This window comes from Oreochromis aureus, linkage group 7, assembly GCF_013358895.1.
Source record: "Oreochromis aureus strain Israel breed Guangdong linkage group 7, ZZ_aureus, whole genome shotgun sequence".
Taxonomy (NCBI): Eukaryota; Metazoa; Chordata; class Actinopteri; order Cichliformes; family Cichlidae; genus Oreochromis; species Oreochromis aureus.
In genome coordinates, this window is record NC_052948.1 from 7,595,122 (window position 1) to 7,611,851 (window position 16,730).

At 41.3% G+C, this 16,730-nt stretch overlaps 1 protein-coding gene across 1 annotated transcript; it reads left to right on the plus strand.

Annotated features, from left to right (window-relative positions):
* Positions 1 to 2,633: 2,633 nt before the first annotated feature.
* Positions 2,634 to 16,451, plus strand: LOC116335464 (cocaine esterase-like). Its single transcript, XM_039614655.1, has 13 exons — positions 2,634 to 2,819; positions 9,310 to 9,502; positions 9,580 to 9,721; positions 11,554 to 11,687; positions 14,051 to 14,204; positions 14,300 to 14,404; positions 14,526 to 14,624; positions 14,777 to 14,920; positions 15,029 to 15,106; positions 15,185 to 15,332; positions 15,446 to 15,595; positions 15,681 to 15,753; positions 15,822 to 16,451. Exons 1-13 carry the CDS (start codon positions 2,744 to 2,746, stop codon positions 16,006 to 16,008), a joined length of 1,683 nt encoding a protein of 560 aa, XP_039470589.1. The 5' UTR covers positions 2,634 to 2,743; the 3' UTR covers positions 16,009 to 16,451.
* Positions 16,452 to 16,730: the final 279 nt, after the last annotated feature.

Here is a 16,730-nt window from a genome sequence, read left to right on the forward strand (position 1 = left end):
GCTCATCGTGGCCACGGAATGGTATTCCTTGTTTTCCAAGGAAACTTGTTACAGCTAAGATCCTGTGGCGATACTGTCGTCTCTCTGAAATCTCTGCTGCGCTTGCTGATCTAAGTTGCTCAACAACGTCACCTTGTTTTTTTGTGGTCTTAAGGCTGTGCCAGCAGATCATAGAAGACGAATGGCTGGAACTCTTTCCGTGCTCCCTAAAGGCATTTAAAGCCCTCTTCCAATTGCAGAACCCTGAATGACTGAGGCCATCTTTTTTTTAAAGTATTCTGCTTCCCAAATATGCGACATGAAAAACAGAAAGCCAAGTTCCTCACAACAGAATACTCCAGCCATGTAAACTGTTCAAACCAACTCTTATTGAACGCCCTCTGCTGGCCTCCAAACTGGCTCAGCGGATATTGTGGGAGGACATTTTGTCTTGGACCACTTTCTAGAGTTCCTAAATCATCTCCTGCTGCTCCTTCCAGTAAACCTCCTTCAGCTGTCCTTAACGATCCACCTGCTGCTTCCTGCTGTGATGCTGTTGTGTTTTGGTTTTCTCTTGCTTTCCTGATTTCCCCTGATCTTTCTGAATGATCAGAAAGAGAATCATTACTAATTAATGATCCTCTGTATTTGTCTTTGTGAGTTACAAGTTTGTGCCATATTATTTTAATTCTACCAAAGTACTCTATTTAGATTCAGAAATGTTTATATAACTAATTAGCCTTGTTGTGCAAATAAGTCTGCATAACTTAATAAATATAGAATTTGAAAAATAACAAACCTAAAAAGATACACTAGGTACGAGATACGTGTTCTGATGTTTTGGCAAACAACCATTTGACTAACATGTCTGTCTCACCTGGTTCTTGTTCCATTTCTCTTCTGTCCTCATTTTCCTCTCCATCTCCCTCTCTCACCCTCTCTCTCCTCTTTTTGTGCTGACAATCAAACCAAACACCAACATCATCAAATATACAGTTGAAACCAGATATTTACATGCTCTTCAGATAAAAACACAAACACTTATTTAAGGTAAAACCTCAAATTAGACTAAATGTTTAATTTATATTTGTTAAATTTAAGAGTAAAGAGAGAAATTGTCTGTATTTCTTAATTGCAAATGACACCCAAATTGTATTCAAAACTGAGACACACTTATGGAGCTCCACAATTCTTTTCCTGGTGTTTTGGTTGACATCTCTTGATTTTTCCCATGTCAAAGAAACAGGCTCTGTGTTTTGCCTTCTATGCATCCACAGGTGTGCCACCAATTTACTCACATGGACTCTACTAACCTATCAGAAGCTTCTTCAGCTCAGAATGGAATCGTCTGGAGTTTTCTTATTAATTAACAATAAACTTAGTGTATATGTACTCCTACATTTGATGAAAATGATAATAAATAGACAGATCTCTCTCTGTCTTTATTCTGACATTTAATAAATTCAAAAGATATTTGAATATTTATCTAAAACAAAAGTTTGCTCTAAATTGATGTTGTACAGTAAAAATGTTTTATGTTTTCTCCCTAAAGTGTATGTAAATATCTGGTTTAAACTGTGAATATACTGCTGTGTATTGAAATCCCTCTTGTTTTGCATAGAAATATACTGAACAACATACAAAGCATAATATATAATACAACATTTACCTGAGTTTTTTCTTTGAAAGAACCCTCTAATGTCCATTCTTATATTTCAGTACATAACTGAAACCGATTTAGTCAGGGAGCGTAAGAACTGAAAATATGAAATAAACACACGTAAGCTAAGACTCTCTAAAAATAGCATTTGTTCGGCTTTTCATTTCGCCATTTGTTGATTCACTTGAAGAGCAAGTAACGTAATATTGGTCAAGTGATCAGCTTGATATCAATCTTTCGTGATAAACCGTCATATTTACATTATTTGTATGGTACGAACGATTTGCTTTGGTACCTGGTCAAACTTAAGCTCTCCTTAGTATGACTGGCGCCGTTTCTCCAACAGCGCACTCACAGGCAGCAACTGCCCCGCCCTCTCGCTCAGTCACTTAGTGCCTGAGCTCGGATCATACCAATATCAGGGGGGATTCACGCACAGTCGTAAATTCCCACAGTGTGCACTATGTGCTTCGAATATTGTGTGTACTTTTTGTTTTATACAGTTGTCAGCCAGGGATCTAACTATGAAAAAATTACACTCCAAAAGACCCCGGGCTTCTGACAAAACAACCCAGGCTTAAGCCCAGTAAGCCACCCCCCCGCTCCGCCCCTGACATCGAGCCTCCAGAAGTCCTCCTGAGCACAGGTCCCAACTGTGGCAACACCCCTGTATCTGTGTGGGTCATGAGAAATGCAATGCAAGCAACAATAACTGCACTTGTATTAATTACTGTATCATAGTTCAAGAGCCTGTGACACAGCATGCGCTCATATGAATAGACTTGTGACCAAATTCACATTTTGAGCTTTTCAGACAGGCAGACGGAAAAAAGAGGATTCCAAGAAAAAGTTGTGAATTACGATAGCGGTGAAAGATTTCTGGAGTGAGTCCCGAAGTGATCCTAAAGTTTAGACTTTAGATTGGACTTTAGTCCTGTGATGGTTTGGCGTCAAACTGAATGACGTCACATCTGCTACAGCCACCACCTTTTCCTCTTTATGAAAGAGAGGAGAAAGCTTAAGAGGAGGCACTCCTGTCTGTCTCTTGGCTCTGCGCTCAGTTCTTGGAAAATCCGCGGAGTTTAGCAATCCACAGAGTTGACCATGAAGTTGTACGTAATGAAGTCTTTCTGCGTCTTAGTATCATTTTTATTCCTCTGTGCTGTTGCAGATCTTCAGGGTAAGTAGGATAAAACAGTTCTTAGCAAAATGACCTTTGTAACATCACCTAATTCATGTGTAATGCATGTGTTCCTTAAATCTACCTGTACACGTTTTTCTTTTTTTCTTTTCTTTTTTTTGCACGAGTCGCTTTTTAAAAACACATCTGTTTGAATCTGGCAGTCAATCATCCTCAGTGGTATTATGGCAGTGATAATCATAATAAAAGCTGATAATTAAACATCAACTTTTGTCCTCTAAGTCCAGGTGACTTTTTACCTACAAAGGCTATTCAGTGTGTTCAAAGGTGAACGATAGCAAAGAACCGAACATGTGAGACGATTGTAGGTGAACTGTTTTTGTAGGACAGGGTGTAATAATCAAAATTTTTTAAATTGCAATAACAATAACAATAATAATAATAACAATAATAATAATAATACTAATAATTATTATTATTTTTAATTATTTACTTATTTCCACCCCCCCAAAAAAAGCAGTTGATAACAAAATGTTTTTTCGCTTTTTGCTGACGTCATGCTGATACCACACCACACACAACAAAGGAACTGTATGGTAAACAAATAAAAAAACTAAAAGCCATGTGAGCAAGTATCTAATAAATAGCAAATAAATGCTACGCTACAGGACGCGCTCAACAGTTTACGGAAGTAGCAGTTAGCTTTGTTAGCATGCTAGCGCATGAGATCATCCCCTCTGTGAGAATCGTGACGTTCCCAAATCAGAAACCGTGGGTCGAGGGATCGATCCGTGCTGCAGTGAACGCCACCTACAACGCTGGTCTCGCCACTGGCGATATGAGCGCCTACAAAGCGGCTTCATACGGCGTGCGGTGAGGGATGCCAAACGCCGGTATCGGGAGCGAGCGGAGTCTCCCACGGAGGGCGACACACCATCACGGATCACAAAGCCAGGGACACTGCGGCTGTGTCCCAATTCAGGGTATGCACGCTTGAAGTACGCATTTCAAGTGCGATTACGTCACCGCCACGCGACGACGGCTGTCCCAATTCAAAGTGCACTTCAAATGCATACTCCAAATGCGCCGTCGATTTCCCCAAATATCAAGCGTGGTCCGGTGCACGCTTCGTGGCCCCATATATCCCACAATCCATAGCGCGGCGGTGGGTGTGGATAATTTTGCCGCAAAATACGGCAGAAGGGAGCGGCCGAAGAGTGAACTGTCAAAAGTAAGTACTGAATATTATGTCACTTATTTATGTGCGAATGTGTAATAATGAAGAACATTAAAACATTACTGTTGGCCACATGTCGGCAAAGTTATGTGACATTAGTGATGTTTGTACTTTCAGCGGTAACTTGGTTTTAAAGCCTCTACTTCTAAACATATATATATAGTCGACCTTAATCTTACAGAGAATGTGATGATTTTATGGATAATTAAAGTCAGTCATATATCCACAAACACAACAAGCTGAAAGTCAGTGATGCTGCTCGGTTTGCAGTCCTGAATATGACGGCACAAGCAGGATTCACTGCACTGTTAATGTTAGCTATGTTATATTGCTGCCTCTGTTCGGTGGTGTCGAGCCAAACGGACTTTAACGTGTATTTGAACGAGCTAACGGTTCACTCGTTAAGCTGAAAGAAAGATGCTTTAGTCACAGGAGTCACACATGTGTCCACTGCACCATCTGGGAACTCTTCTTGTTCAGCACTCGTAATAACATAAACACTAAATCCTCCTTCTCTTGTGCTGTTTTGTAGCAGTGTATACACCTGAGACTGTCACCTGTCTGTCTGTCCTGCACTCTCTCTCTGTTTCTTTCTCTCTGATTGTGGAATAAAAGTATGAACATGTATTTATAAGTTACACTTGTGTTTGAATCCTGCAGCTTATCACACATTTGATTTCCATGTGTGACAACTGCAAGTGTCCAGAGTGAGGACAGACTGAGGGACCCACTGCTGCACATCATCTGTGAGGCTTTGCACCCTGATGATCCACCAGGACAAACTCAGCAGTGTGTGAGGAAGAGGAGGAGGAAGAGCCAGCAGCAGCTGACAGATGGAGAGAATAGACAGACTGTTCCTGTTTGTGAAGGACTGCTAGGAAAGTTTAAAATAACTAATTGTCTGTCCTGAATCAGTCTTATTAGGTAATGTTCAAATAATGTTATCATTCCAGTGTTTTCAGTGTGGGAGAAAGTACTCAGGGCCTTCAAGTTACACACTATGAAAGGCAGCAACAAGTTTAATATTCAGAAACCTAAAGTATGTATCAACAGCAGAATGGAGCTAAAAATAAATGTTTGTTTCAGTTCTATGAAGCTTTGAGTATTTTGGATCAGTAGTACAGCTGTGTTTGTTGCATCATATTGCTGTAATTGTTTATATGCTTTATATATTCTGAGGTAAGTTGATCTATAGTGTTACATCATATTCTATAAGGATGTTATGTGTTTGTATACTTTCTGCCCAGTTTGACCCATTTAGCAGAGGTCAGCCTGTTTAAGGCTCTGATATCTATTCTGTATGACTTAACGCAGTTATGACATGGTCTGATTTTCTCACCCAATAAAGGGATATTTAATATATCAGTCTGCTCTTCATTCTATCACCAACAGTTTTCACAGCTCGTACATTTTCTTTTTACACATATATGTAAGCATTGAGCCAAATTTCGTAATGCCAACATATTGAAAGAACAATGTTTGTCTCTTATATATAATACATCTGTATATACACTGTCAGAGATACTTGTCTTTGAGTGAAGATTTAAGGTGATAGGAAATATAAATAACTGCTACTTGCATCTTTGACCCAGAGTTCAAGCTCATATATATATATAATCTGACAATACATATAATATTGTCCATATTATATTAACATTACCACAGTGAGATGACTTTAGTCTCATGAACAACATTAGCTAATTATCATTTACTAACTAATCTTGAAATGACTGTTCAGTACAGAAATGAAGCCCAATTATCATGTTTTACAGTCCTGTGGTCTCAACTGATCAAAGTGATGTCATGACAAAATGAATGACCAACAAAACATTTTTCTCCTTCATTTCTGTCACACAAAGCTGTATGAAACATTTCTCGCGGTTAGTATCATGGTTGCTAGGCAACCTGAACAGCGCGACGAAGGCTAGACCGTCCCATTTCACAAGCCTCTCACTTCCGCACTTCCCGTACTTGTAGTACGCACCGTACGTAGTACGCGTAGTGTGCGTACTTCAAGCGTGCATACCCTGAATTGGGACACAGCCTGCGACGATCAACGCCGACTTTGCATTTACCAACGAGCTGATGGAGTTCTACACCCGTTTCGAGGTTTGTCAGGCGGCTAACTATTGCCTGACAACTGAGGACGGTGAAGTCATCAGCGAGGGACCAAAAAGTGATCGCCTGCCAAAAACTGATTTCCAACGTTCCGTGTGTTTTTTGTGTGTAATATCTTTACGTATGTTGCGAAATAGACTTTGGTGAACAGGTATTACAAAGGGGTTTTATATAAAATTTTTAAATGACCTGTTTCTCAAGTATCTTTATAACTGTGTTATTGTACTTACATTATAACCAGTCGGGTCCCCTTTGTCCACTTAAAATATGTTTGTTGTTTGTTGTTTATAACAGCTGATTTAGAGATCGTTTTGTGAATGTGTTTGTACCAGGAATTAGCCTTATCCCAGAAGCGGATTTTGCTTAGAGCATGGTCTATTAACATAGGAATGATGCTAGCGATCTAATTTGCATATCAGAGGATTGTTAAAACTACTGTTTATCATTACTTAGCAGCTAAGACTAACTTTGATACGTATTTTCTGTCACTAACTATTTCTTTTGTGCATTTATTTCACAATGTCAAAGAGCTAAAGGATATTTTATTTTCTGGTTTATTTTTAGTTTCACTCAGCACTTTCATCGAGCTATTCAAGCCACAATTGTAAAAGATTGTAAGCTGTCGAGAAGACCATAATAAAGGAGCAAAACGCTCAGTTTCCTGGCTCATGAAAATTGAGTTTGGCTTGCTGTTGACCTGCATTAACATACACAGTGTATCCAACACGTAGTGATAACAGTACAGAACTATTGTTGCATTTGTTGCAATTTCTGCTGTCCTCTTGGTCAGCATTTTTAAAGTCAACAAGATGTTTTTTAACTGCATAAATAAAGGATATATAAAAGTTACTGCCAAAATCTGATTGCGGCTTCTACCTTGTTACAGGAATGTTGTTTGTGGCTCAAGATGACTTGAGATCATTCATGAGGAATACATTTGACATATGTTTCACATATTATAGACCAATAAGTTATCTACAGCACTTTAAATACGAGCAGTCAGTTTTTGGCAAATACCGGAAATCAGTTTTTGGCAGACGATCACTTTTTTGCACAACACCGGCAATCAGCACAGTGGAGCACGACGTCCAAGTGGCGCTGAGGAGAGTGAACACAAGGAAAGCGGCAGGATCAGACGGCATCTCCGGCCATCTGCTGCGTTGCTGTGCTGACCAGCTAGCAGGTGTGCTCACTTCCATTTTCAATGAGTCCCTGGCAAAGTCTGTGGTCCCCACATGCTTCAAGAGATCCACCATCGTCCCTGTGCTGAAGAACAACAAGCCCTTGTGACTGAATGACTACCAGCCAGTTGCATTGAGTTTGGTGGTAATGAAGGTGTTCGAGAGGCTGTTGAAGAACATCATCTCCTCCTCCATCCCAAACACCACAGATTCGCTCCAGTTCGCCTACCGACCCAGCAGATCCACACAGGACACCATCGCCCTTGTCCTGCACACTTCTCTCAGCCACGTCGACAAGAAACAGGGTAACTAAGTAAGATTGCTGTTTGTTGATTACAGTTCAGCGTTTAACACAATAGTGCCCGGTAGACTGTTTACAAAGCGGAGGGATCTAGGACTCAACAGCGGTCCATGTGCATGGGTGTTGGACTTCCTCACTAGCAGAACTCAGGTGGTGAGGGTGGGTAGGTGTGTCTCCGACAGCATCACCATCCACATGGAGCACCACAGGGGTGTGCACTCTCGCCACTGCTCTACTCCTTCTATACTTCTGACTGTGTGGCCACCCATGGCTCCAATACCATTGTGAAGTTAGCTTACGACACAGTGGTGTTGGGCGCCATCTCCAACAATGATGAGGCGGCCTACATGGATGAGTTGAAGAATCTGGCATCGTGGTGCCAGGACAACCACCTCCAGCTGAACGTCTGCAAGACCAAGGAGCTGGTGGTGGACTTCAGAAGGAGTAAACACAGAGTCTATAAGACCATTATCATCAATGGAGATCCAGTGGAGAGGGTGCGGTCCTTCAAGTATCTTGGTGTCCAGATCTCCTCAGACCTGAAAATGGTCTGCTCACATTCAGGTCCAGTCCAAAAAGGCCAGGCAGCGCCTGTACCATCTCCCACAACTGAGGAAGTTCGGGGGCTCTCCAGTGATCCTCAGGACTTTCTATGCAGGCGCTGTGGAGAGCATCCTCACACAGAACATCACATCCTGGTAACAGCTGTGTTAAGGACCAAAAAGCTTTTCAGAGAGTGATCCGTACAGCAGAACGCTGCTGCAGGGCTGCTCTCCCCTCCCTACAGGACATTTACACCAGGAGATGTTGGTCCAGAGCAGCTCAGATATTGAAGGAACCTTCCGATTCCAGCAACAAACTGTTTCAACTTCTGCAATCAGGCAGAAGGTTCCACACCGTCCAGGAAAAAAAAAATTCTCAGGCCATCCGAGTCCTAAACCACATTCCAGAACTTTCATGGTCAACTCATATCATGCCTGATTATTTTGGTCTGATTCTTTTTGGCTTCACTACGTACAATGTACATTTTCAGATTTTCAATTTAAAATTTCCAGTTTTGTTTTATTTTATTTACTTAATGTATATAATTCACTTACTTGCTGCACACAATGTCCTCTTTTGTATATAATTCACTTACTGTGTATAATGTTCTCTTTTTGCACAGTCCAGGAGCGTTTCAGGACACATTTCACTGTGTATTGTACTCATAACTATGCATGTGACAAATAAAGAATCTTGAATAATGAAGAATCACACTTGGTCAGATTATTTAAACTAAAGTGATGATAATAAAAATAATAAAAATGCTTATTTAGTGTAACAGTTATGTAGCTTGAGTAGCACACTGCTCAAGCAACTTAATCCACCACATGGTCTGCATCAATAAATATTAGAATTTAAAAAATAAATAATAGAATAGGAATTAAGGTGTCCACAGCAAAATATGAATTTTTATTCTGTTTTCTAAAAGTGGTTATCCCAAATCCTGAAGATGAATACAGTGGTGAACCAGCGTTTTCTTGACATTGAATTCATTTACATAATTAACCAATTCATAAAATTGTTGAATAGTTTTTCTTTTGATATCAATGTAGCTTAATGAACCGTTAGACCTTACATTGCACATTACATTTTTTTTTTAAATATAAAGTTTTATGTTAAGATTTTCAGTCATTTCTAATATCCTGACAGCACCTGTAGTCCACACGGGGCTTGGGAGCCTGAAAGGTGAGTATGTGAGTGTGAAAGGGAAGGAGACTGGTGTCCATGCCTACTTGGGTGTCCCATTTGCCAAACCACCCCTCGGCCCTTCCTTGAGACTGACTCCACCTCAGCCTGTAGAAGGATGGGAAGGAGTAAGAGATGCCACTAAGCAGCCACCAATGTAAGAAACATGAGCTTCAACACACTTTGAGAAAAAAATTGGCTGTGTTTGTATCATTAACATTGTCTCTCTTTAAGGTGCGTTCAGTCTAAAGAAGTTCTTTTGGATGTGGTTGATAAACTCGGTAAACTGCTGGCGGATATACCAGACATCTCTGAAGACTGTCTTTACCTCAACATTTACACTCCTGCAAACAGAGCTAATGATGCCAAGCTACCAGTAAGAACGTTTTGCTATAGGTTTTGATGGATGCCTAAACACAGTCTCAATAAATCAAATCAAATCAAATCAAATCACTTTTATTGTCACGTCACATGTGCAGGTACACTGGTACAGTACATGCGAGTGAAATTCTTGTGTCGTAGCTTCTCAAGCAACAGAGTTGTGCAAAATACAATAACGTAAAACAAGCAAAAATATAAGAATGGCTAAATCTGAAAGTAATAAATATATGTACAATATATAAGAGTATATGCATTACTGGATGTGTATACTAAATATGTTTTTCACGTGTGTGTGTGTGTGTGTGTGTGTGTGTGTGTGTGTGTGTGTGTGTGTGTACATATTTTATTTTACAAATGAAATAGAGTAAACAATAAAATAAGATATATAAAATGTACAGAGGTTGGTAGTTGGACATGTGCAAAACAGTGGCATTAATGTACAGTGTGGAGTGCATAATGTTGAAGTTCCAGTAGTGAGGGTGAGGTGTCTATGACGTGTTCAGCAGTCTGATGGCCTGGTGGAAAAAGCTGTCTCTCAGTCTGCTGGTACGGGACCGATGCTGCAGAACCTCCTTCCTGATGGAAGTAGTCTGAAGAGTTTATGGCTGGGGTGACTGGAGTCCTTGATGATCCTCCCGCTTTCCTCAGGCACCGCTTCCTGTAGATGTCTTGGAGGAGGGAAGCTCACCTCAATTATCCGTTCAGAACACCGCACGACTCTCTGGAGAGCTTTGCGGTTGTAAGCGGTGCTGTTGCCATACCAGGTGGTGATGCATCCAGTGAGGATGCTCTCAATGGCACAGCGATAGAAGGTCCTGAGGATGCGGGGCTCATGCCGAATCTTTTCAGTCTCCTGAGAAAGAAGAGGCGCTGCTGTGCCTTCTTCACTGTTTTGTTTATGTGTACTGACCATGTGAGATCCTCAGCCAGATGTACACCAAGGAAGCGGAAGCTGCTCACTCTCTCCACAGCGGCGCCGTTGATGGTGATGGGGTGTGTACTTCTCTGCACCTCCGGAAGTCCACTATCAACTCCTTTGTCTTTGTGACGTTGAGGGTGAGATGGTTGTCTTGACACCAGTGGGTCAGGCGCTGACCTCCTCCTCCCTGTAGGTCGCTCATCACCGTTGGTGATAAGACCCACCACTGTAGTGTCATCCGCAAACTTCACAATGATGTTGGAGTTTCTAGTGGCCGTGCAGTCATAGGTGTAGAGTGAGTACAGGAGAGGGCTCAGTACACACCCCTGTGGAGCACCAGTGTTCAGTGTGATGGGGGATGAGGTGATGCTGCCCAGTCTGACCACTTGGTGTCTGTCAGACAGGAAGTTAAGGATCCAGCTGCAGAGGGAGCTGCTCAGTCCTAGATCCTGCAGTTTACTGTCCAGCTTCGAGGGAACGATAGTGTTGAATGCTGAGCTGTAATCTACAAACAGCATTCTCACATACGTGTCTCTTTTCTCCAGGTGTGACAGGGCAGTATGTAGTGTCAGGGCTATGGCATCATCAGTGGACCTGTTGTGGCGGTATGCGAACTGTAGAGGGTCCAGTGAGTCGGGTAGTGCAGAGCAGATGAAGTCCCTGACCAGCTTCTCGAAGCATTTGCTCACGATGGGGGTCAGGGCTACAGGTCGCCAGTCGTTCAATGAGGAGATGGTGGACACCCATCTTCACAACTCAATTGTATCAATTTAAAATGTAAACTTAAGTGTTTTTGTCTGTTTAACGTTTAAATTAGTTACTGTTATTAGATTAGTTATTGTAGCTTAACTGACACTCCAAATGGTCCTCTAAGCTTTGAAGAAACGCTATTTAATTGTTCTCTCTAGGTCATGGTCTGGATCCATGGTGGGGGCTTTGCGCTGGGATCAGCTTCAATATATGATGGCTCTGCCCTGGCTGCTTACCAGGACGTGGTTGTGGTTCTGATCCAGTATCGCTTGGGACTTCTGGGTTTTCTCAGGTAAATAAACTTCATCCACCCATAATCTCAGCAGCGTGTCCTGGCTCTGCCTCAGGGCCTCCTCCCAGTGAAATACTGGGAGCCCAGGAGTTCTCACCCAGGAGGCATTCTAGTCCGATCCTTAAACCACCTAACTGGCTCCTTTCAATCTGTAGGAGTAGCGGTTTTATTCTGAGCCCCTACCGAATGGCCGAGCTCCTTACCTTTAGGGAGAAGCCAGCCACTATGGCGCTTTTTTTGTACCTCTATTCTGAGGTCACATAAAAAAAATAAAAATAAAATTTGCAAGCACAAATGTTGCATTTTGAGAAGAAAATTATTTTGCACGAAGAAAAGTTTATTTTGAGCGAACAAAATTCATTTCTGCGTGCAAGAAATGTATTTCAGTGTTTGCTATTTTCCACACACACAGTTGTTGGCACTTGCTCAGATCTCTGCTCTGTGTGCTGACAGACATCTGCAAACCTGCTCTTAGTGTGTCATTCGTGCTCACAACATCTCTGCTCCATGCACGCTCAACTCTCTGTACACCGTTATGAGTGTGCCACAGAACCAACCAATCACAGACTTGGATGCAAAAATTCTGAATTGCTGTTACAGTCTCCAATCAGCTCGCTAGCTACTGCATTCTGGAAACATGGCCCAGAATGTAGCTAAATCCTGTGGAGTGAGATGTCTGTCAGCACACAGAGCAGAGATCTGAGCGAGAGCAAGTGCCAACAACTGAGCGAGAGGATGTCACGGCTGTGATGGCGGACCGTGTGGAATTTAATGAAGGACCAAAGATGCAGGCAGCTTTCAGATGCGAGGGAGTTTTATTAGGGAGGTGAAATAAACAGAAACGCAGTGGGCATGAAAAAGAACCTAATAACCTAAACTGGAGAAAACTAACAACAACAGACCTGAAAGGTAGATGCAGGGAGCCTCGGCAAACCACACAGGAAAACGCAGGGAAATACACAGACGGACTAGCGACAAACACAAGAGAACACACCCTATAAATACACAGATGGGAACATGAGGGAACGAGGAACAGGTGGGAACACAGCCGGGAGAAATTAGACCTAACAAGACAGAGGAAGCAAAACTAGAAACGCTGACATAAGACATGAACCTTCAGAATAAAACACAAAATACAGAGAGACCCATACTGGAGAGGAGGGAACTACTAAATAACTGGGAAACTAAGAAACACAAGAAACTCAAAGCAGCATAACTAAACTCTCTGTGACACAAGAAAGCACTTGGTCGAGAGTCCCAGGTTCCTGAAATGTGGGACAGAAGGGCACAGAGTTAACATGTTGGAAACCAAATAACAAAACCTAAGAATTAGAACTCAGGAAGTACTACAAAACTAGGGAGCTAGAAATACCGGGACAGAAACCAAAACACAAACAGTCAAGTACAAAACTCAAAACACTGGGTCACCGACCCAGGACCGTGACAGAGGAGCTGTTATTGTGTGTGAGTGTATGGATAATACCAAACACTGAAATACATTTCTTGCATGCAGAAATGACTTTTGTTCGCTCAAATTGAACTTTTCTTCGCACAAAATAATTTTCTTCTCAAAATGCAACATTTGCACTTGCACATTTTTTTTTTTACGCGCACTCAGAATACAGGGACAAAAATAACGCCGTTAGCCACCCTTTGGAGAAAGCTCGTTGCTGCAGCACAAATCCATCTGTGGATCTTCCACTTCCATCTTCTGTCACTCGTGAACCCTCTCCAGGGTGGGGCCCTGAAAACCCTATCCGAAGCAGGGTAAACTGTTCCCTCAGTGTTGCTCATAGGAAGTGTATATGAATTCAAATGACCAAATTAGAACATACTATGGTTGTGTTTTTCTGCTTTTTTTTATCTTATCTAATATGAAAAAGAATTGAAAGTTGGCTTTATTTGTCATGAAGTATAAACATAGCTTGGTAAGCAATAGCTTGGTTTTGACTGTCTTACCCTGTCACTCGGCTTCAACAAATTGTATGGAAGTGGCATATGCAGCTACTGCCCAACTGCACTACTATCTGCTGCCAGCCAGTAGCACTGGACTTTCTGTTGAATTTCAAGATTAACCTCAGGGTGAAATTGGCCATATTCAGCACTATTTCGTTCAATTTCATCTTGAAAGTACTTGGAATTATTTTAGAGCTAATAGTCACAACTTTTACTGTTATTTCCACAATGTCACTAAAACTAAAAAGACTCACGTCTTTTCTAAAAACATTCACATACTTCAATGTTAGATCAGTTCTAACACATGTGTCCTCACAGATGCTTTAAACACATGGATAGAAGTGTCTTATCAAAAGATGTTTCATTTAGGAAAAATACATTATAAAAATGGCAATTTGTTCTGTCAGCACTGGAGATGAGCACATTTCAGGGAACTTTGGCCTGCTGGACCAGGTTGAAGCTCTCAAGTGGATCCAGCAGCACATTCACAACTTTGGAGGAGACCCAGGATTAGTTACCATATTTGGAGAGTCTGCTGGTGGAGTGAGCGTGTCTCTTCTGGTGAGAATGTACAGTCAGAGGAACTTTATTTAAACTTTTTCACTCTAGAACAAAACCTTATCATTTATTATTTGATGTGTTACTTGAATCACCAGCTCCTGTCACCACTGTCTGATGGGCTGTTTCACCGTGCCATTGCTGAGAGTGGCACAGCTGCAATGAATGCATTTATGGCAAATGATCCTCTACCAATGGCGCAGGTTAATTATCCATATTCTTCCTTATTGGAGGGTTAAATATTTTTGTTGCAGAATAATGAGCATATTAAAATGGATTTGTTTTGAGAAATATTTCCTATTTGTATTTTACATTTTACCTCAGGCAGTTGCAAACGCATCTGGCTGCAGCCTTGAAAGCACAAAGAAGATCAGTGACTGCATGAGAAACCTTGACATCGATACTATAGTGGGTTTTACACAGGTGAGATAATGGGTGCAAACATTATAAAGAATGCTCAATAGCTGAATATGATTATTATGTCTTTGGGAATATTTCTTTGAAACCTCTCATTTCTCCCTCAGCTATGTTCATGCTATCACATCTTTTACTTTTGTACATTGTATTTTCTCAAGGATACAACATTAAGATTTCAAGTAAATGTTGATGGACATTTCCTGACTAAACCTGTGGATGAGCTGTTTCGTAAACATGAACTCCGTACTGTTCCATTCATGACTGGTGTCAACAATGATGAAGGTGGATGGATGCTTGCATCAGTAAGTGTCACAGGAACATGTAAATAAAGAGCTCAATGATCTCAATGTGGTTTGCTGTTGTTTTGCAATGTTGGAAAAAAAATGTAATTTGGCTTGGTATTTCCTTAGTTTTTTGCTCCACAAAACTGGACAGAAGGACTAGATCGGGAGTTTGTTTTGAACACGGTGTCCCTCTTCTACCCCGACGTAAGGCAGACACTACCTGATATTACAATATTACTGTTCCCTGACCTCTTTGACTGATGTGTTGCTTATTTTCTTAAGCCTAAAGCAGCATTTATCAGAGATGTGATAGCTGACGAATATATTGGAAATGGTGATGACCGTGTGAAAAACAGAGATGGGTACACTGAGATGCTAGGAGATTTGTTTTTCACCATTCCAGCGATTAAAGCTGCTAATGCTCACAGAGGTAATTTCATTTGTTTACTGAAAGATTATACAAATCTGTTTAAAACCCAACACTTGATATTTACTGTGACACACTTTTATTAACAAATATCACACACATTCATCTAATTCTAGATGCAGGTGCTCCTGTATACCTGTATGAGTACCAACATCCTCCCAAATTCCTGCAGCAGAAAAGGCCGAGTTTTGTTGGGACTGACCATGCAGATGAAATGGTTACAGTTTTGGGATTTTGCTTCACAACTAACCAAGTTAGGTTATCCGGTAAGACTTTACAAAACCTCTGCCTTAGTGCTCGATCTGTTTTATTTTGTGGATTGAAAAATGTTTTGCAACATGATCGTTTTAGATCCGTGCCCTGAGGATGAGGAACAGTTGAGCAAGATCATGATGAGCTACTGGGGGAACTTTGCTCGCACAGGGTAGGAATTTCCAACTGTTGTAAATTTCACACATTTAATAACTGAATAACAAATGTATATGTGTTCAGATCTCCTGATGGGCACAACCTTGCCCACTGGCCAAAGTATGGAGCAGAAGAAAAGTACCTGTCGATTGGTTTGAAAAAGCAGGTAACTGCTCAGCACCTGAAGAAGGAGCGGTTTGTCTTCCTGACTCAGACCGTCCCAGAGAAGATCCAACAGCATGAGGAAAATGCAGAACGCAGCGAGCTGTAGAAAGCTCACATCTGGGCTCTGCTCCATCAGTTTTAAAGTATTAGACTAAACCAGGGGTAGGCAACTCCAGGCCTCAAGTGCTGATGTCCTGCAGGTTTTAGATGTGTCCTTGATCCAACACACCAAATGACCTTCTCAACATGTCTTGAAGTTCTCCAGAGGCCTGGTAATGAACTAATGATTTGATTTAGGTGTATTGACCCAGGATGACATCTAAAACCTGCAGGACACCAGCCCTTGAGGCCTGGAGTTGCCTACCCCTGGACTAAACCATAATTCTCTTATCAGAAGGTCTTGTGAGGATCATCCATATTCTAATATAAAATGATTTTTTTTGTTTTGTTTATTTTAATTGAATCCAGGGTATCAGGGTATTTTAAATCTAGTACTGTAAACATAGGTTTTGTAAAACATTTATAAAATAAAGAGATTTGACAAACCAATTTTGCAGCATTTTGTTTGTCTGTGACCTGTGCTAGTATTAACTAAAAACTTAGCACTCCATTCCCTAGAATATCCTTTCAGACGCAACATGCCTTTTTTCATATTTTTCTTCTAACATTTCATGTTGTGTACATTCAACCTTCCGAAGTCCTCTTGAGCAACTCTGGCAACACCCTTGTATCTGTGTGGGTCATGAGAAATGCAATGCAAGCAAAAACAACTGCACTTGTATTAATTACTGTATCATAGTTCAAGAGCCCGTGACACAGCATGCGCTC